The sequence below is a fragment of the Erpetoichthys calabaricus genome, chromosome 9 (assembly GCF_900747795.2).
Source record: "Erpetoichthys calabaricus chromosome 9, fErpCal1.3, whole genome shotgun sequence".
NCBI lineage: Eukaryota > Metazoa > Chordata > Cladistia > Polypteriformes > Polypteridae > Erpetoichthys > Erpetoichthys calabaricus.
This window is the reverse complement of record NC_041402.2, coordinates 44,577,050-44,597,672: the sequence shown is the minus strand read 5'-3', so window position 1 is coordinate 44,597,672 and position 20,623 is coordinate 44,577,050. Positions and strand designations below refer to the sequence as shown.

Genomic DNA, 20,623 nt, shown 5'->3' with positions numbered 1-20,623 from the left:
ACACACACACACACAAGGGCCAGTTTTTAGTATTGCCAATCCACCTAGCCTGCATGTCTTTGGACTGTGGGAGGAAACCCACACAGACACGAGGAGAACATGCACTCTTTGCAGGGAGGATCTGGGATGCGAACCCCTATCTCCTTACATCAAGGCAGCAGCACTACCCCTGCATCACTGTGCCGCCCCTAATAATAAGCATCATTATAATTTGCCAGTTAGAGTCGATATTGGCCTGTTCTAATTTTGTGTTCTTATGTGTATTGGATATATTTTGTACTTGGTACTATGTTGATAGCTTGTACTAACTGTAAAAGTGCCAGCTCTCCACACCTGTCTTCTGTTCATCCTTTAATTATTGAGTTTATTATTATGCTGTTTTCCACTAATGTTTCAAGCCTGAAATTGAAAAGGGTGTTGTGTAGTGATATTTGTGTAAGTGGTCAGAGATTAGTTCAGGTGAACTAAAATGCAGTTTGTGAATCACGGGGGTTTTAACATTTTTGATTTATACAGTATGTTCATTATTTTAGAACCAAGTCAACATGCTAAAAACCATGAAATCAAGTATTTTGCCATCAGTTGAAAACAATGTTTCTTCAAAGATTCATTCTCACATGAATCTTGTACCAGAATATCTCTTGAAAATGACCCACAATCATTGAGTGATTTCAGTCAAAGAGTAACTGTGCATGAGATAGGGGATGTTATAGAGATTAGTTACAGGCAGTTGAACGTGAGCGTGGTCTGTGCACATTGGTGCCTAGAATGTTGATTCCTGAAATGATATTTCACCACTTTCAGTGTTCGAAGGTAAATCTTAAAAAAATGAATTTGGACTGGGAATGATCTAGGAAGGATTTCATAAACAGAGATGAAACTTGAATGTTTCACTATTAAAAGAGGAGCCAAACAATTATTTATACTGTGGGAGCATGGCAATTGTCCACCACCAAAGACATTTAAGATCTATGCCAGTGCCAGCAAGATCTTGAGCGGTTTTTTTGTATGATGCCAAGGGAATATAGTTAATATTGATTACATGCCTCAAAAGGCCCGCATAACTGGCCATCATTATGATGATATGCTTTGCCATTTGTGGCAATCAGTCATAGAGAAGTGTGTAGGAAAGCTAACAACTATTCTGCTTCATGACAGCAACTACACTCGCACTACACAGCTTGCAATGGCTGCATTTACAAAATTTTGAATTTGAAGTGATGCATAACTGGCCATGTATGACTACCAGGTGTTCCCTGAAGGGCTACCTCCTTAAGGGAGCATTCCATTAATTGTGGATGTAGTGTGCATACTGAAGTCTGTGAGCAATTTATTGAATTTGCTAGCATTAAAAGTCCACAGCTTCATAAGGCAAATACCTCCTTTGTAGGCTGTCTAATTATTGTTGGAGATTAGGCCCATGATAGTCTCATCGACAAATTTAATGATGGTGTTGTGTGTGGTCACGCATTTGTAGCTGAGCATGGAATGCAGGAATGGGCCCAGCACACTACCCTATGGAGCGCTCGTGCTAAGTATTATTGTGGAGGAAGTTATGTTGCTAGTGTACACATGCTGCAGTTCACCAGTTAGGGATTCAAATTTCAGAGGATGGACATAAGTCCAAAATCTAGGAGCTTAGCAATCCGGGCTGATGCCATAAGAGTGTAAATGGATGAGCTCCAGTTTATAAACCATACTGTGGCACAGCAGTCTTTATTATCCAGATGTACTAGGACAGTATTAAGTGCAAGGTTCATGGCATACTCTTTGGATTAGCAGTGGCAATGCAGAAATCAGAGGTGATCAGAACTTTCAGTAACATGGTATTTAATGTTTCTCAGTTTCAGTCTCGGCATTGATCATTTGATATTTCACGTTTTTACTCCTGTTAAATGATGAAAGTTAATTGAAAGTTGGTTTCTATCTCAAAGTATCCGGTGAACTGTGTAAATACGAACTGACTCACAATTTAACCAGAAGTATCAGGCATAATGAATTTTGCCCCAATAACATGATGTGCCAGACTCTGTTGGGCACAAACAAATGACTACACTGGGCAATGGGTTATCTTCATTTAACAGTAAGAACTCGTTTCAAATGAAACCTATAAAAGAGAATGCTTACTCTGGACCCCAGTCATGTGAGGAGAGGTAAAGAAATGGGGAAGAAATGCATGTGCCAAAGTACTGCCAGGATAACCATGGGAGGGTAAAGTCCAAAAGCGTTAGCAGATCCCCCATGACAGCCAGCTATGTAGCACACAGCTGCTTCCTGATATTGGACCTGGGTGACCCAGTAATACATTGTGCAGGACAGGTTGAAGAAAGATCCAGTTATAGAAAGAGGATTTCCAGAAATTAGAAGAAAGAATATCGGGATTTTAAGCAGGATGCCCCTGCCACCTTGGGAAAATGTTTTGCCCAAGGAGCAAAGCTTTTGCTAAATGGAAATGAGAGGAACAGTAGATCTAGTATGTCTAGGAGGGGAAAGGTAGGAGGCAAGCGGGTGATAGCAATAGACAGGATTGAAAAAAGAATGTCAAAGGCAACGAAAACATGTGGAATAAAGTATTAAAGGTATTTGGATAACAGAAATGGCAGCATGTATCATTGACCAGACTCACAGTATAATGCTTGTGAGGTGTGCAAGGGATAGGTGATGCAGAAATCTGGAGATTTGGATTTTTGGAGGAGAATGAAATTTAATCCATCTATCCCAGGATCGATATAATGTATATATTCTGGTTTTCATTCTGCTTTTCCACAAATGTAGGTGAAAGACCTTGGAAGAATCAGTGTTTTGCAGTGTAAGAAAATTCTAATGCATAATTTGTGACTTTAATAAAAAAAAGCCCATTAATTTGTGTAAAAGAGATGAGCATCATAATTTGTACTATTAATCAGTATGTGGCATAAAATACTGTATGTATCTATCGTTCTTGGCTTGGTCTAACAAACTGTAAATCAGAAATAAAAAGGCTGTATAGTTACTCTGTTACACTGATCAAAATCTAATTGAGTAATAATTATTTTAAAAAAAGATCAGCAGAAAAATGTGTGTAATTACTTTTAAAATAATATCTGAATATTTACTTTTGTATTTATCTTTTGCCAGAACATATTATTCACATACTTAATCAAGTTCAGGCTCTTGGATGGTAAGAACTTGACATCACTGGGCACAAAGCAGGAACCAGTTATGGAGCCAACTGACACACACGCCTACACTGCCATTAAGTCTGGTTTAAAGTTGCTAATCAATCTTGCATACTCACCTTTTGAATGTGGGATGAGAATCTGCAAACTCCATTCATTTTAACAATTAAGCAGCAGAGCTAATCACAGCACCACAATATACTGTATTAATTTCCTGAAATGTGTTTTCTTTTTAATAGGGTGTGAAGCCTTTCTCAATTCCAATTTCCCTACTTACTATCCCTGAGGAGCAGAAAAAAATCATTGATAATATTCCAGGTAAGCAAATTTCAAAAAAGTCTAATAATTGTATTGGTTAAAGAACAAGATATAGGTGGCAACCAGAATGTTTCTCAAGTGTGAACTTTAAACATGAGCAAGGAAACTCCCTGAGGGAAACGTTTTCTTACTATTTACCTGTAATAAGATGGATTGTTTTGCTCCTGTAAAGAGTTGCTTGCTTCAGCTGTTTTTATTTTCCACAATTAAGACGCCAGGAGTTCAAGCATTAATGCTGCAGATGTTTATTGTCAGTGTGAATCTTACATATTCTCCCAGTGTATACTTGAGTTATTCCTGCGATTATTCCTCCTACACTCTCAAAGACATGGTTTTTTGATTAATTAGTTTTTGTGCATACAAGAGTAGACACTGTAATGGAGCGTCTCCCAATTCAAAGTTTTTTCCTGCCTTGTGTCTAGTGTTTCTGGGATAGACTCCAGTCTTCACAATCTAGAACTGGAGGTCTGAAAATGCGTATAACATGCATCTTACTTTAAGTAGCCATTTTCACCCTAGAGCTCCACTGGAAATTGCATCTTATGTTTTATAAACTTAGATTGTTGTCCTATAAAATCTAACAGTACCAGCCTTGCTTGCTGGTTGCACAGATTGACAAATCCCAAAATGGCCTGACTCACTTTTGGTTGTAGCTTACAGCTAACTCTCAGATGAATGTAATTGCGTTAAAGGAGCTAAGGAAGACATCAGTAACCTATATCAATGTCTTATAGTTCAATTCACACAGTTAATTATTTTTAATGCCTGTACTTTTTTTTTTGGATTTGATATAGTTTGTTAATCCCCAAGGGGAAGTAGTCCTTTCGTGTGACCCTTTGGAGGTCAGAGCACAGGATCAGCAATTTTCAGGTTAAGGGCCTTGCTCAATAGCACAACGGAGTAGGATCCCCTCTGGCAGTAACGGAATTTGAACTAGCAACCTTCTAGAAAGCAGTGCAGATCCTTTGCCACAGGGCCACCATTAAAACTTTACTACCATTCTGTGATACTAGTATAGCTGTATTTGTCTGACGTGGATGATGGTACATATAAAGGTAAAAAATGTACTTTCAGTAGAGTTTCATCTAATAAAACTGATGTGATATTCCATGCTTTGGACAGCTGTTACACAAGCATAAAAATACCACAATCTGCACAAACTCAGGCTCCTTGAGTTATAATATTAATAGGTTAGATAATATGATATGGTCAAGCTTTACAGAACATTTTTTTTCTTTATTCTAACATTATTCTTTATTTCCTGCAAGCCAAAAAAATTTATTCTGTTATTTCATAAAATTATTTCACAATAATTATGTTATTTCTCAAAACTATTGCATTATTACGCAAAGAATATTGCCTGTTGTAGTCCATAGCATGGTGTATGTGCGTGCTCCATATGTTCTATGACGTCTAGTGAGGGATAGATTAAGGATATGCATGTGTGTAATGAAGTGTTAAGAAGTGAACAAAAGTCGTTAGTATACATTTAATCCTGCATGTGCTAAGGGGTAAATTTAATCCACCCAATTTAAGGTCACTGGGACCTGTGGAGTATTGCAGCAGTACTGTGAGTGTAAGGCAAGACGCAAACATCGTTGGCAATATGCCTGTCCTTTGCAAAGCAAACTACACAGCCAAACAGAAAGGGGTGTGCTTCATGCAATCTACTAACAGAAAACTATAAATAAAGTATCTGTTTAATGTGAATCTAGTTAATTATTTTAGATATTCTAAAACGGTTTGGCTGAGGTTGGGGATGGAAAGAGGATGGATTTTATTTACTAAACGGCACATGAACGACTAAACATTTTTTGTCAATTGAAAAGTATTCCTGACACATTTGCAGTATTTAAAGATCTTGCCTGCCTCTATTGGTAATATTGGGAATGTGCATGGAGAGAAATTTAAAACATGTTTGTAGCATGCAATCAACTGACATGCAAGGGGAGAACATGCAGACCCTGGTGCCATGAGTTAGGAATGCTAGTTCTGCAATACCACTCTGCCTATGTTTAAACATATGCCCTAAACTTACTAAACTTCAATCTAAATAAAATTAAATGTATATGTATAACTTTTGTTCCGTTATTGTCATTTGATTTCAAATTACAGTAATCCCTCGCTATATCGCGCTTCGCCTTTCGCGGCTTCACTCCATCGCGGATTTTATATGTAAGCATATTTAAATATATATCGCGGATTTTTTGCTGGTTCGCGGATTTCTGCGGACAATGGATCTTTTAATTTCTGGTACATGCTTCCTCAGTTGGTTTGCCCAGTTGATTTCATACAAGGGACGCTATTGGCAGATGGCTGAGAAGCTACCCAACTTACTTTTCTCCCTCTCTTGCGCTGAGTTTCTCTGATCCTGACGTAGGGGGATTGAGCAGGGGGGCTGTTCGCAAACCTAGACGATACGTACGCTCGTCTAAAAATGCTGAAAGATTATCTTCACGTTGCTACCTTCTGTGCAAGCTGCTTCCTGAAGCAACATGCTGCACGGTGCTTCGCATACTTAAAAGCTCAAAGGGCACGTATTGATTTTTCACTGTTTGTTTTTTATCTGTCTCTCACTGTCTCTCTCTCTCTCTCTGCTCCTGACGGAGGGGGTGTGAGCTGCCGCCTTCAACAGCTTTGTGCCGCGGTGCTTCGCATACTTAAAAGCCAAACAGCCCTATTGATTTGTTTGCTTTTGTCTCTCTCTCTCTGACATGCTCTGCTCCTGACTCGCACTCCTTTGAAGAGGAAGATATGTTTGCATTCTTTTAATTGTGAGACAGAACTGTCATCTCTGTCTTGTCATGGAGCACAGTTTAAACTTTTGAAAAAGAGACAAATGTTTGTTTGCAGTGTTTGAATAACGTTCCTGTCTCTCTACAACCTCCTGTGTTTCTGCGCAAATCTGTGACCCAAGCATGACAATATAAAAATAACCATATAAACATATGGTTTCTACTTCGCGGATTTTCTTATTTCGCGGGTGGCTCTGGAACCCAACCCCCGCGATGGAGGAGGGATTACTGTATGTGGTTTCTTTATCTCTCCCTCCACATATGTGCCTGATGTTACCAGCAGCAGCAGTTGCTTCTTGTTTTACATCCAGTGATGCTGCGATAATCACTGGCTTCCTGTCACAAATGTGACACAGGAAATTGTCCACGTTTGTTCCCATCGGACACCCACATTTGCCTGGTTGACCTGAAATTGTATTACCCAGCACATGGTCAGTATTTCTTGGTCTTATGAGTATATATTAAAATGACACAATTTCATTACAAGAAACATCTCCTGTAAATCTGATATATTCAGTTATGTTATTGTAACAAACTCTGGATATTGAGTTTTTTTAATTTGGATGGCCCATTCATTTGCTTTGTGTTTTGTTTTATCTTTTTTATATTTTGTGAGTTTTGGTGAATGTTATGATGTTGTATTTTATGTTTCCTTTTGTATTTGTGTAGTGCACCTGTTAAGATTTGGCTGGAAATGTAACAACTTTGATGTTCTTTCATCTTCTCATTAGAATGGAGGGAAGACTATGTTAGTCCTAGAGAGGATACAGGAATGGAGGTCCTGCCTGCCGTTGACATGTCTGTATCAGGTAAGTGTACATGTTTTGGATTTTATAAGATAATGTATTCTCTGTTGAATTGATACTGCAATTTTTTTTCTATTTGAAATCTGTTGCTATCTGTTTGGCTCTTTTGTCTGCATTATTGTGTTACTGTTTAGACTATTTTGCTGCTCCCTTGATTAGATTTTAGTAGCATAATTACAAATGGATGAAAACTGAATATTGCCATGTAACAAAGTTGCAAGGAATTTGTTGGCTATAACCGTAACAGTGCTAATATTAAATTAGTATAATCCACCATCAGCACAACATCATGTACAACTGCAGGAAAAAACAATATAGTAAACATTTTACAATTAATACATTGTTCATAGACTAGTTATGTAAGCCAGCATAACACTTATTACCCTATGCATTGATTCTTCTTCAAACCAAATTGGTAGACTTGAAGTTGGTGTTCCTGCAGAAGCATTTGATTTGATTGGTCAGTGTGACTGTGGTAGGGAGGGGACTATTGACATGACAGGTGGTCCTTATTTTATGCACCCTGTACCTTTTAACCAGGTGGTAATAAATAAAACGTGCACCCTGTAAATAATTTGCTTGTTCATGACTTTACCAGGGCTGCACATTCAGATCCACAATCTTCTCTGGTTTTTGGAAAACTTGTTGCATATTGTGTTGTCAGTAGGCAGATGTAATAACTAACCAATGACACAGAGTAAACTTTTTAAATTCAATTAAAGTGTAGTCTTTGGTGTAAAGTGCAAAAAGAAAACCTGATAGCTATGCACTCTGTGGAGAGGTTCTGGTATAGTTGTGTTACATATAGGAGTACAACATTCTAAGATAAGTGCCTGGTGTATGTAAGATACAGTAGAAAGCCATATCTGCTGCACTTTCTACTGGTCTGTTGGCACAGCTGGCAAACTAAAGTGGGTCAAAATGAGAGAACTGGATACAGGAGAATCAGAGGCTCCTGTGATTTAATTAATACAGAAATAAGACACTCAGCTTTAATTATTCAGGCAAAAAATGTCCTTCCTTTGGGATTTTTTTTACATTTTACATAACACAGCGATTGCACAGTAAGAATATTAAAAGAAAAGGAAGTCATTTTCTTTAATCCCCCATCATCTTCCTATGAGTCAATGCTCTGCTATTGTAATTGGTAATTCTGTTGAACAATAGTAGTATTGAGCTGGTACTATATTAGGTACAGAAGAGAGCTGCTTTTGTTTTAACCCTAGCCTAAGTACCCGATGTTGCCTGGATATATTTGTGTAATGGGTAGTACTAGGGTGCTGTACCGTGTTAGCCATTATGAATGTAGAGAAAAGCCAAGCAAAATGACACCTTTTATTGGCTAACTAGAAAGATTACAATATGCAAGCTTTCGAGGCAACTCAGGCCCCTTCTTCAGGCAAGATGTAATGATTACATCTTGCCTGAAGAAGGGGCCTGAGTTGCCTCGAAAGCTTGCATATTGTAATCTTTCTAGTTAGCCAATAAAAGGTGTCATTTTGCTTGGCTTTTCTTTGTGTAATGGGTTAAGATAAGAACGCAAATATTTACGTACTGGCTGTCCCATTCATCATCATTTACCCTGCCTCTCTATCAGTGTGGCTGCTGTCATGAGTCAATAATTTGTTCTTTTTGTGTATGATTAGACTCCATAATTGTTGTAATTCCTTGATGGGTTGGAACCATAAGCACTGTTTCTTCTTATTTCCTAGTTTAGTGTGGTTTCAGCAATATAAATTTAATCTCCGTTAATAAACTGAATGGCCTGTTGAATAATTTAATCATTGATACAGGATGTAAGCTGGGCAGAACTACTGATTTTTGGATCACTCCCTCAGTTGAACCCCTGTTCATGATAAAACTTTAGAAATTCCATAAGCTGTGGAGTCGAGTTAACCGTGACATGCTTCCAAAATTTAATGAACATCCACTTTGTAGAAATGCATAGTTTTTGTGGTGTTGGTCCTGTCATTATGACTATTGGTGAAATTCCATGAGGCCTATATTTAAAATGATATGAACAATATTGTAAAACAGGGTGAGCCAAAATGAATTACCACAATTCTCAAGGTCATTGCGAGAGATAGAAGCAGTCGAGTGGCTTGGGGGGGGGGGGGGTCCTTTGATAGGCGATCCCTTGTAGTTTTCAATCGGCAACATGCCATGGTCCAGTGCACACCGTGCTTTCTCTGTCGAAGTGTTCTTCAAAAACAACGAATACATCCAAAGGCGTGTTGCGTAGTGATGAACCTCCTTCAGCATTCCTCCTAATGCTGATGTCCAAAATCGGAAAACAATTCTTCAGTGGGTGGCTAAATTTAGACAGATGGGTACAACATTGAACAGAAAATCTCCAGGCTGTCCTTGGATTGTACGAACGCCTGAAAACATCCAAGCTGTAAGGACATCCATTTTGTAGTCTCCTAGACGTTCAGCACACAGACATGCTTCTGCCTTAGGCATTTCCAACACGTCTTTGAGGAGGATTTTGCACAAGGACATTAATTTCCTTCCATACAAAATGATTGTAGTGTAGGAACTCAATGAGAGAGACTGGGGGAGCCGTAGAGATTTTTCTGCAAACTGTTCATTAAGATGCCATCATCATCACAAGTTCTGGAACCATACAAAGGGGAGAGGAAGTAAAGCTTAGTTCAAGTGGAGAGTCTTGGCTATGAAACTCTTCAGTGTGGAAGAGAATTGTAAATCACATTCACTGCGTGAAGGAGAATGAATGATGTGTTCTCTAAAATACTACGGTGCCCAAGATGAACAATTGGACAGACCACATCAACATCAATCTTCACTTGAAAGGACAAAGAGCTGAGGTTTAAGACCAGGCTTTGTGTTCAGACACAAGAGTGCACTCACCAAATTCTTTAGAGTTCTTAAGTGAATCCTGAATCAAAGATACCGTCACATTGAAAAGCTGCCTCGATATCTGCACAAGATAAATGAGAATTCTCAGTAGGTTGTAAAAAGCTAGTCAAGGATTTAAAAGAAGACTCAACATCACACTACGCGACTTTATGTCAGAAAGCATGCTACACTTAACAACTGCTGTTGCAGGATCTTGTTGACTTCAGGATGTCTGATTACACAACCAGGAATCACAGGGAATGAGCGATTCTTTTTTTCACATGTTTATCTATCTGTTAAAGTTGTAGGTTTGTGAATTTTATACAGTACGAGTCCAAGAGCTTCATTTCTGATAGATTAGCTATTTATTTCAAACTGTATGCTGGAGTTACTGCAATTCGTTCAAATGAGATTTTTATGTTTGACATTACAGAAAAGACAGAATCCCAGAGAAAAGTTGCTATGCTGTGCCAATACTGTTCAAAAGAAAAAAAACATATTATCTGAGGTGTCATTTAAAGATTCTGCCAGTAGTCATCCTTAGTGATTAGGTGAAAGATGACGAGGATATCTTTTCACTGGTCCATGAGGAAGCGTCTTAATTCAAATAAATGACCATCATGCATATACACAAGTTGTGTAGTAATAATTCACAGCTCAAAGATGAAGTGTTATTGACTCATTGCTGCAGTACTAGGGTGTTAGCCAATGTAGTGAGAAGTCAAGCAAAATGACACCTTTTATTGGCTAACTAAAAAGATTACAATATGCACGCTTTCGAGGCAACTCAGGCCCCTTCTTCAGGCAGGATGTAATGAACTCATTTATAGACCATTCTTTTAGGGAATGGAAACTCTCTGTCTTGAGTGAATGCACCAAGTGGCTGTTACACTAATAGTTTTGCTGACTTTTAGTAAAGAGTGTTCTAACTCATCTGGTAACAATAAGCTAAATTAGCAGGACAGCTCTTCTTGAAGAAAATATTAAATTGTTTTGTGCTTAATATGGCAGTATGTATGATCCCTTCCTTTTCTAAAATGTAAATGGTTTGTTATACATCTGTGATTATGACATTTGTGTGTTTCCATCAGTGGAGTCTGAATCCACAGCAACCAGCTTTTCAACCCTAATCTCTGAAAAAACCGTCGGGAGCTGCGACACGGGGGCTTCCCAGCTTCCCTGGAACCAGTATCCGGGCTTGGATTTAACAGACCACTCATCACATGGTATTCTTTTAACTTTCCTCCTTCCTCTGTTTTTAAAACATGATATAAATTATTCTTAGAATATGTTTTAACAAGTATAATTTTCTGTGTTTGGCTAACTCATGACATTTGCCTTGTGTACTATTTGTTAAAATCATTCACAGTTTAGTCTTTAATTCTAAGCTTTAAGTAGGTGTGAAATAGTGCAGCAGCAGCATGGCGTAGGAGTACAATGTTTTTGGTCAAATGTATAATATGAAATAAACTCAGAATATAGAATTCCTGAAATTCTTACCCTGGCTATGACATGAAGAGGTGCGTTTCACAATACCAGAAGCAAATACTTTAAATGAGTCCTGTGGAAAAGTCCAGGTAGGACACTATGTAAACTGAACGCTGCTGTCTATGCCCTGGACTCCTTCCTTATGTTTTTTAATTTCTGCTTTAGACACAGTGTCTCGCATCGATTCCCCTGAAGACCAAAGCAGACAGCCATCCATTGTGGAGCATGCGACCAGTTCTAGTACATCAACAAACATTCACACACAAAAGGAGACTTCTCAAAATCAGCAGTTGGCACCAATAGTAGACTCTGACAATCTGGATCGAACACCACTGCTGTTTAGGATAAGTAGCTTGAAGCACCACAATCAAGCTGTACTGACATTTGTTTCCAGGCAGATTTCTGAAGGCTCTCTCACCAGTTATCAGAAACCAGGCCCTTCCAGAGCAGAAACATCTTCTTTTGCCCTGTCTGCCAATATTCCACAGCCCGTGGCTGTTTCTTCTGAAGCCTGTCTTAGTGACCTGCAAGTTGATAACAGGGAGAACTTACAGGTACAGAGAAAGTTTCTATCAGCAAAGAGAAAATGCTCAACCCTGAATCCTGCAAGCAAAAAGGCTGTTGTCAGCTCAGAGGACGACACATTGAGGAAGGCTGTCTGCATCAGAGACTCCATGCGGGCTTCTGATTCTCCAACAAAAGAAAAATCCAAAGAATCAGGACTTGGGATGAGATCTAATCAGAGTCATGTCTGTACAACCAGAAACATGACTGGGGCGTCTGCTATAAATGAGACGTTCCAAACACCTATTACGGTAAATTGCTGCTTTTATTTTCAAAATTTTCATTAAAGTTTAGACATTGTGGCAAAGTTATGTTTTACTAGCTGAAGTACCCAGCGTTGCTGTTATAAACAAATGGGAGAAAGCTTTTTTTTTTTTTCTTCAAAAATGAATATCGCTAAATACAACAATGAGACAGAATCCTGCAAGACAATGCCCGATTAATTGAGAAGAATGGATCCTATATTCAATTGGGCCTAATCGCTACAGGGGCGCTGTACAGTGTCTGCTGCAAAAACCCAGCCCATCCAAAACAGTTTTCCTTTGAGGTTGAACAAAGTGTGCGTGTGTGTGTGTGTATATATATATATGTATGTATGTATGTATATATATATATATATGTGTATATGTATATGTATGTATATGTATATGTATGTATGTATAAGTATATACAGTGATCCCCTGCCTATCGCGGAAGTTATGTTCCAGAACCATCAGCGATAGGTGAAAATCCGTGATATAGAAAGACCATATAAATAAACATTTTTTTATTTATAGTTTCAGCCTTAAAATACTCCTCCCACACGCTTTAAACACGTTTACTTATTAAACGTGCCTTTGAATGTAATGGGTTTGAATAAATGTGTACCAACAAAAAAATGAAAAGCTAGCAGTCGCTTTTACTCACTGAAAGCTGCGACTGCCATTGGCATCTTTCTATTACATTCTAAAAATCAGCCTACCCATGAGCTATAGAAAAAAAATGCTGTTTGTTCTGTTATAATTATGGTTCTTTTTTGTGTGTTTTTATTCAGAAATTGGTTATTGCCAGTTATTGATTTGTACTGCAAGGTTAATGGTGATGTGCAAGTGCATAACTGTTGGCTTTTTCAAAAATAGAAGGCTGTGCCTTTCAGATTTATTGTCATGTGTGGTGTACACAGTAAAATGAAGAGTACGCTTAAATGCATGGCAGTGGGCCGAATGTTGCTGTGTACGTTACGTGAAATCCAGCATCAAAATACTGTAGGTAGTGATTGATTGGCAACACTGCATAAGCAGCGTTTGGATTGATACATTTCTCAGAAAATGGTTGACATGAAGGTGGGGGGGGGGGTTAAGGGTCTTCTGTAAATGTAACCTGGCTAAACATAACCCACCATGTGACAAAAAGACACATTTATGCACTGCGCTTCACAACGAGCATTTGTGAAGGTTGTTGTCAGGAATTATAGGAGCCCATGTGTGACTCATGTGAGCAATGGAAGGATCAGCCAGCCTGTGTAACGCAGGTCACCACATTTCTTATCCTGTCAGGTATGTGGCTTGAACAGGTGGCGCATGCAGCACTCACGAAGGCCAGCACTACTGCTCACTGCGCCGAGATTATCGTAAAGGTCATCTACTGGATGACTCGGTAGTTTGTTCCTGATTCCCACAACCCTTTGTGTATAGAAGGTTGTGTAGTTTTTTTTAGATGTGTCCTGTGAGAGAAGCAGATTGGCTGGTATTGTACATTCGTTCATACATTTTCTGGGTGCCCTCTCTTCAATGCAGCCACAGCCAACGCACTCCTGCTGAGCCACGCCAGACCTGCTTAGCCAAACTAACAGGAACTATTTGGGCCGTAGCAGGAAATTGACGTGAGTGTCAAAAAAAAAGGCATGCTAGCTGGCATAAGTCAGGTATTTCTGTTTCATATTTAATTGAAGTGGCCCTAATGTAATGCCAAGTGTGGGTGTACACTGCATAGTACTATTTATGGATATTCTGAGCCTGTTTTTCTGTTGTTCTGATTTTTTTTTTATTTTTATTTTTAGAAGCATTCTGATGGAACACCATTCATGTATGTTTACCAGCCTTCAGTCAGCCTTCAGAAGAGAGTGGCTTCACTAAGGTTAGTACTGAATTATTTATTCAGTTAAGTTGTCTGCAGTGTTAATAAAACATGGTGTCTGTCTGAAAAACTCTTCATGTCGGACAGAGATATTTGGACATTCTGCCCGATGATCCTCTCACTAGTTGTCTGCAGAGCAGGGGATGATTAGATATGCAGGATAGCCCTCATTTCTGCACCACATTCTCTCCGAAAAAAAAGTAGAAACATCCCAGGAGTGATTACTGGGCAGCAGCCAGTGAAGACCTGACACCGAAATGAGTGCTGACCTGGCCGTACAGCAGGGAGACTGGAAACAGGGCCACGCACGCACCACAGCCATGTCAGGATCTAAACTTTATGAAGTTACTTGAAAATATGAGAGCTATTACATGTATTTAAATACAACATGTGTTTCTGAGTTGGCCATATTTATCATATCTGTATATATATATATATATATATACAGTGGAACCTCTAGATACGAGTTTAATTCGTTCCAGAACTGAGCTTGTATAGCGAATTTCTCGTATCTAGAACAAACTTCCCCATTGAAAATAATGGAAATCCAGTTAATCCGTTCTGCACCCCAAATATATTAACATAAAAATCAATTTTCCTAATAAATAACACTGATAAATTATATATACTGTAGTCTACCTTTAATAAATAACACTGGTAAATAATATAACTGATTATTAAAAGAATCAAAACAGGTGTCCAAAGTGCAGTAGAGCATTCAATAAATCTTTAAATAAATAATCCTTAAAACAGTTGTGAAGTGGAGGTTTAAAATACACAAGAATAACAATCCTTTAACACGAGGTTAAAACGTCAACAAGAAGCAGTCTTTAAAAACAGATGACAATCCCCGGTGCTTCTTCTCTGTTAGCGTCTCACCTATTTCTCCCATGCGGGCTCTAAAACAGGCGAGACACTGTTAATGCAGCTGACCTTCTCTACACCGTCCTGCTTCAGCTGTTTGGCTCGCCTGTTCAGCTACACACGAGCCTGCGCGAGCCTGCACTTGCCTGCCTGCCTGCTCTCTCTCTCTCTCTCTCTCTCTCTCTCTCTCTCTCTCTCTCTCTCTCTCTCTCTCTCTCTCTCTCTCTCTCTCTCTTTTACTTTTTCTCCCCCTTAACCTGCTCGCGCTTCTCTATATATGCGGGGAGGACATGGCAGCTGCAGCCCATCAGCCACAGGAACAATCATGGATGTGGGCAGTTTCCCACCTGTGCACTTAAGTGAGAAACGCAGACACCGCAGATCGCGGCTCGCAACTGCTACCACGCCCCCTTGCTAAGCCGCGAGCTATACCCACAGCCTGGCTCGTGGCTCGTTACGCGAACCAATGCTCGTATTTAGAGCTGAATTTTTCGCTCATACTTTCCTCGTATTTTGAATTTCTCGTATACAGAGGTGCTCGTATCTCGAGGTTCCACTGTATATATATATATATATATATAAATAAATAAATCCAATGTCTGTCTGTCCACGTTTCACAAGAGAACTACTTAATGGATTTAGATCTGGGTTTTTTCTATAATTTGCTTGAACATTCTGGTTGATTTTGCGACTTCTCTCATTGCGCTAAGAATCATAGTTTGCTTGCAGGAGTGATATATTCTCGCTAATCCGAGACAGAGGCTGCAGGCTAAGGGGAGGGGGAGGCTGGACCTCCAAAGTAGGGAGCCGGGCAGGGCAATACTTAACCACATGCCACCCTCCGTTTGAATCGCTGTACCTCTGGCCACATGTTGGTGCGTACCTTGCATCCACTTACCTAGCAATACCTGTTTTGTTTATTGATTTTTAAAGTTTGTCCTGTTTCACTACTACACGGGGGATGGCTAGTATCTAATATAAAAGGGTGCTAATGTGCATGTTTGTCCGATATACACATCCACAAAATGTATCAGATTTTTGCACAGATTGCCCATTTGTACAGGGGAACACCAAAGGCAGTGTTTCATTCCAAAATTTACTTGGTGCTCCCACCCCGCATAGTGCCAATTGTTGCCCTGAACCTGGGCAGCACTGGACACCCCTGATACTGTGGTGTGTATATAATGCCATCAGAAAATATTCAGACTCTTTCTCTTTTTTCATATTTTCTTATGCTACAGCCTTGTGCTAAAATCATTTAAATGCATTTTTCTCTATTAAGCAACACTCAGTACCCCAGATTGACAAAGCAAACACAGGATTTTAGAAATTTTTGCAGATTTATTAAAAATAAAAAATTGAAATATCTCATTGACACAAGTATTCAGACCCTTGGCTGTGACACTGTTGCTTATCGTTGAGATGTATCTACACCTGTTGTGGTTAATTCATTTGCTTGGAAATGTGCAGTAAAAGCGCACACCTGTCTAGAGAAGGTCCACAGCCAGCAACGTGTGTCAGTGGAGAAAAATGAGCCATGAGGTCAGAGGAATGGCCTGCAGCGCTTAGAGACCGCATTGTGTCGAGGTGCAGATCTGGAGAGGGCTACAAAGAACATCCAGCAGAACTGAAGGTTCCCAAGAGCACAGTGGCCATCATAACTCTTAAAGGAGAAGTACAGTATTGTTTCAAGTCAAAGTTATTCCTTCACAGTCAGGGTATATATATATATATATATATATATATATATATATATATATATATATATATATATATATATATACACACATAATTCACTAAGTCCATAGCAAGCTCTGAGCCACGTTGACTTTTCATTGTTCTTTTCGGTTCCAGCTGCTTTTCTATATATAATCCACCCAACCATGGGATACGCACGCATGCAAGACAGAGCCCCGCCCACCAACTCTAAGACCATGGGGTACGCACGACAGAGCGTTGTTCTTAGTCACGGAAGCATAGTCATACAGTCTGCTCCACAATACGCTGACTACATGAATACTTCCGGAGTTTATGGTGGCGAGGCAGAAATTGTGGCGATGTCCCAAATGCTTCCAGCTACTATCACCATTCACTTCCGAGATATCCCAGACTCCATCAGATTCAAATTTTGCCTTTTACACGCAGACAATTTCCTGTTAGATTGGCCTTCACAATGACAATTAATGAGGCACAGGGCCAAACTTTCAAAAAGATATGCCTGTATCTGCCAAAACCAGTTTTCAGTCACGGACAATTGTATGTGGCTCTCTCCAGAGTTCCATCTTTCATTCACTCACAGTCGTATCCTCAAACCCACCCCCTTTGGACAACTGTGTCTTTGAGGAAGTGTTCACCCATCAGTAAATAATTATGCGGCGTATGCTACGCCAAGGGTTGGCTAGTTTATATTCATTTGCTACATGAAATTGTGTTCTGAATTGAAGCATTTTTTATAAATTATAGAAATTCCTTGTCTGTTCTGACATGGAGAGCTGTGTAAAAATACAGAATGTAATGGGCAACAAGTTAAGTGATGTTTAGGAAGAAATAATCATGATGTGAGCGCACGTCTGTCTGTTATTATAGGCCATGGACAAACAGAACTGTTGAAAAAGCAGAATTGCACAGGCAGACATAGAATTATAAGCTGAATTTAGGTTGGAGCTGGGGGCTCGTCAGGTTATCATAACTCCACCAGGACGGCGGCTGTGAGCAGACACGTGAAAAGGAAATGGATTCTCATCTCAAGAAAAAAGGTTCTAAGAATATGTGAAAAAATTATTATTTCTAGTTTGCTTTTGTTACCACATGGATGCCTCATAAATGCAGAAAGCACTTTTTCTCACATCGAATCCCTCAAAGTGGACAGACATAATTGGGAAGTTTTAATGCTTTTTCATTCACTTATGGACCAGTGTATTCATTATTCCTATTATAACCTGCAAGGAAAGACAAGTGTTTTTTAATTTTTTTAAAGAATGTTTTAGAACACAATTGTGAGTGGCAAATGAATATATACAATAATTGTAAAGAAATACCTTTGACTTGAAAAATATGGGACTCATCCTTGAACCTCCTTAACGTTAGATCCAAGCGTCACTTGGGCTGTAAAAACTGTGCTAACATATCGAGCGTCACTCAGGTAATGGTATGGACACAAGGATTACTCGGGCTGTAAAAGTGGCAACATTGCCCTGGCAGTGGCATGGGCGTGTCTGGTGTAAGTGTCAGGCCTGAGCGTTACTTGGGCAACGGTGTAGAATCACCCTTATAATGGCGTAAGAAACGCCTCTCATCTGCAGTGATGACGAAGTGAATCTTTCTTCAGGCCGTGAACTAGAAACGGTCAGTCAAACCGAAAGTGATGCTCGTGCCACTCACACATGTGCAGTGTGATGTTCATATTATTATTATTTATACTTTCTACACTTCTGAGTTTGTACTTGTACAGTAGAAAGATGAAATTTAATAAAAATGTAATTTCTCAAGCCAAAAAATGCAATGCTTTTGAAATTTTTTTTTGAGAACAAATGTAATGCTAAGGAGGTTAAATGGAAGAAATTTGTAACAACCACAAACTTGAGCGATCATGGAAATAGGGCCTTAGTAAGAGAGGTGACTGGTCACTCTGACTGAGCTCCAGGTAACCTGTGTGGAAGTGGCAGAGAATTCCAGAAGGATAGGCACCACTGTAACACTCCACTGATCTGGACTTTATGACAGAGTGGCCAGACAGAAGACTCCCCTCAGTAAAAGACACATGGAAGCCAGCTGGCAGTTTACAAAAAGGCATCTAAAGGAGTCTCTAACTATGACAAACCAGATTGTCTGGTCTCATGAAGCCAAGGTTAGCATCATGTCTGGAGGAAAGTAGGTACCGCTAACCACTTGTGCAATATAATCTCAGTGTTGAGCATGATGGTGGCAGCCTCATGCTGTGGAATTGTTTTTCAGCAGCAGGGACTGGGAGACTAGTCAGGATTGGGGGAAAGATGCATGGAGCAAAGTAGAAAAACATCCCTAATGAAACCTTATGCAGTGTGCTTGGGACTTCAGACTTGGCCTGACGTTTACCTTCCAACAGGACAATGACCCTAAGCACAAAGCAGAGACAACACAGAGGTGGCGTAGGGTCAGCTCTGAGAATGTCCTTGACTGGCCCAGACTTGAACCCATTCATCTATTGATGGTCTCATCCACCCTGTCAGAGGTCGAGAAGCTGTGCAAAGGAGAATGGCTGAAAATCCTCCAATCCAGGTGTGCGCAGCTTGTCACGTCAGCCAGGAAGACACCAGGCTGGAACCACTGACTAAGGGGATTCAACTAAGGACTGACTTAAGGGTCTGAATACTAGGGTCAATGTGCTATTTCAGTTTTTATTTTAATACATTTGCAAAAATTTCTAAAATTCTGTTTTTGTTTTGTCATTCTGGTGTATTGAGTGATGCTTAAATGAATTAAAACGATTTTAGCACAAGGCTGCAACACAACAGTACTTGAAAAAGGTGAAGGGGCGCGAAGACTTTCTGAAGGCACTGTACGTATGTATATGTGTGTGTACATATACTGTATATATATGTCTAAATTTTGAATGTCTTACCTGCTTTACTTCTATTTATTACATGGAGGATGCACAGTTGACTTTCCAGTCGTTTGTGCAGCCATTGCTGTCGCTCATGTCATTCTCGTATTCTTTTTCACAGACTGTCTGGTGCTTTGCTGAACTGGGCCACACATTACATCGCCAAACAGGAGTAACTGCAGGATGTAAGGAAGCTGAAGCTCTGCTGCTGCTGCTGCTGTTGAGAGGAATGGCCTTTCATTTGGATTGATGGACTTTATTCAAATGTGAATCATTAAATGCAGAAAACCAATAATAGCTTAATAAATTGGTCATAAAATGGAGCTCACCTTGGTAGGCCAGAGATGTTCTTTAACATGGGCACCCTTGTTTTGAATAATTGGCTGAGCTGCTTACACAGTGAGATGGTGTTTTATGCATTAATTTACTTACCCAATCTTGTATATAAACTGCACTCTTCAAAATGTGTGTGTGTATATATATATTTTTTATTTTTACATAAGTGCTTGAGTTGGCCTGAACCTTGTCCTTTTACACAATACAATTTTAGCATCTCCGAATGAATGAAGTATGGTTATAAATGTGATTATTTTCTACCTCATGAAGAAGCTTTTTGTTATTAAATATTTTGAATGTCACTGTTTTACTCTCTTACCTTGATTTGTACTAGATGGCATACTGGTGAATCGGTCAGTGACTCCTTACACAATTCATTTACATAACAAATAATTCCGAGATCATTCAGTGCTTTGATTGTCATCTTCCTTAGGTGATAACAAACACGTCTGACTGTCTGCAGAGTACAACTAGAACTAGCGGCCATATTTTCTTTTTCATTTTCCCCAGATCTGTTAGACTTTGCTTCATTTTACATATTTGTCCAGTTTTCAGCTACTGTAATGTCTTACAAGGACAGAATTTGTTGTAACTGTTACAGAATGTTTATTTTTTTTAATACTTCAAGTATATCCTGATTAAGTGACTTGCTGATGGTCACAGAGTGAGACTGGGGTGGCAGTTGAACTGTCTGCCTTCTGTTGTTTTAGTTAATGGAGGCACATTTTGTCCTTTGCT

At 39.4% G+C, this 20,623-nt stretch overlaps 1 protein-coding gene across 3 annotated transcripts in view; it reads left to right on the top strand.

Moving 5' to 3' along the window:
- acd (ACD shelterin complex subunit and telomerase recruitment factor) overlaps window positions 1–20,187 on the top strand; it is a 50,584-nt gene extending 30,397 nt beyond the window's left edge. For all 3 annotated transcript variants that reach the window (XM_051931647.1, XM_051931648.1, XM_028809417.2), the window contains 6 exons: window positions 3,398–3,476; window positions 7,003–7,080; window positions 11,028–11,162; window positions 11,590–12,239; window positions 14,027–14,103; window positions 19,671–20,187. In XM_051931647.1, coding sequence (XP_051787607.1) covers window positions 3,398–3,476; window positions 7,003–7,080; window positions 11,028–11,162; window positions 11,590–12,239; window positions 14,027–14,103; window positions 19,671–19,725 — 1,074 coding nt within the window. In that variant the 3' untranslated portion in view covers window positions 19,726–20,187. The remainder of the gene's footprint in view (window positions 1–3,397; window positions 3,477–7,002; window positions 7,081–11,027; window positions 11,163–11,589; window positions 12,240–14,026; window positions 14,104–19,670) is intronic.
- Window positions 20,188–20,623: the final 436 nt, after the last annotated feature.